The sequence below is a fragment of the Dendroctonus ponderosae genome, unplaced genomic scaffold, assembly GCF_020466585.1.
Source record: "Dendroctonus ponderosae isolate FM_Combo_2020 unplaced genomic scaffold, Dpon_F_20191213v2 Dpon_F_20191213_586, whole genome shotgun sequence".
Classification (NCBI taxonomy): Eukaryota; Metazoa; Arthropoda; class Insecta; order Coleoptera; family Curculionidae; genus Dendroctonus; species Dendroctonus ponderosae.
Genome location: NW_026018801.1, coordinates 6,257 through 7,626, shown reverse-complemented (window position 1 = coordinate 7,626; position 1,370 = coordinate 6,257). Strand labels below are relative to the sequence as shown.

At 39.0% G+C, this 1,370-nt stretch overlaps 1 protein-coding gene across 1 annotated transcript in view; it reads left to right on the top strand.

Annotated features, from left to right (window-relative positions):
* The window catches only part of LOC109532708 (DNA mismatch repair protein Msh2), a gene marked incomplete at both ends in the record, with an annotated part of 4,433 nt that overhangs the window by 858 nt on the left and 2,205 nt on the right, over positions 1-1,370 (top strand). The window contains 3 exon segments of the mRNA XM_048667148.1: positions 1-589; positions 641-851; positions 982-1,284. Coding sequence (XP_048523105.1) covers positions 1-589; positions 641-851; positions 982-1,284 — 1,103 coding nt within the window.

Genomic DNA, 1,370 nt, shown 5'->3' with positions numbered 1-1,370 from the left:
ATTTTTTGAATCTCACAGGCAAGAATTCCAACTTTAACCAGTACAGGCTCAAAAAGGTCGATGCACAACGTTATGTGAGAATAGATAATGCGGCTTTATATGCGCTTAATATACTACCAAAACCTACCTTTAATAGTGAAGGCGCCCCAGTATTCACACAAACCGCCAAATCATACAGCCTGTCTGGAATTTTAAATCGTTGTGTCACTTCGCAAGGCAAAAGACTTTTGGAACAGTGGATTAAGCAGCCTCAAAAGGACTTCAATTTAATCAATGAAAGACTAGATGTCGTCGGTTGTTTTGTACGTAACTCAGAGGTCAGAACGCTAATCACCAAAGATGCTTTAACAAAGATTCCCGATCTAATGTTGATCTCGAAAAAACTGTCTGGAAAAAAGGCCAAACTACAAGATTGCTACAGGCTGTATCAAGCGGTGAACTGTTTGCCGTCATTGATAAATATTTTACGGAAACTGAGCAACAACTCAGTCAAAGACATGTTCATTAGTCCACTAAGTGAATTTGCCACCGACATGGATAAGTATCAGACAATGATTGAGACACTGCTTGATCTCGACTTGGTTGATAGGTAATTAACGATATTGATTCAAAGACCACGCTAACTATAACCATCTTTCAGATGTGAGTTTCTGCTAAAAAGTAATGTCAATCCGGAAATGAGCGAGCTTCACAAATTAAAACTAAACATAGAAGAAAAAATGCAAAAACTACTAAAAAAGGCCGCTGCTGACTTGAATTTGGAGGAAGGAAAATCGGTTAAGCTAGAATGCAATCCGCAACATGGGTTCTTTTTTAGAATTACCAAAAAGGAAGAACAGGTGTTGCGACAGGTAATTTCCCAGCAGAATCGTAATTTATTCTGATTAGTTTTAAGTGAGATAAAACGATGATCGGAAAACCCTGTTATATGTAGATGTGACTAGGAATTAATTTTCCCTACTACTTTTAATTTAATTTCAGGCAAAACAATATAAAATTATTGACGCTGTGGCCGGTGGCGTTCGTTTCAACAACGACAAGCTCACAACGCTCAACGAAGATTATCGCGAAATCAACGAGAAATATGAGGAACTACAGAAAGAAACTCTAGATGAAATGCTGAAAGTGGCTGCTGGCTATGCGGACACAGTTCGCAACATAAATATGATTTTAGCTGCTTTGGATGTACTCGCCTCTTTTGCCACTGCGGCTGTATCTGCCAAGATACCCTATGTCCGCCCTGTGTTAAAGCCGATGAGCGAAAGAGTTCTAAACTTGAAAAAGGTAGGCGTGCTAAGTATTTACTGAACCAGCCGGTTTGTGCTGTTTTTAAGTCGATAAGTGCAACAGGCTAAACATAAATTTGACTT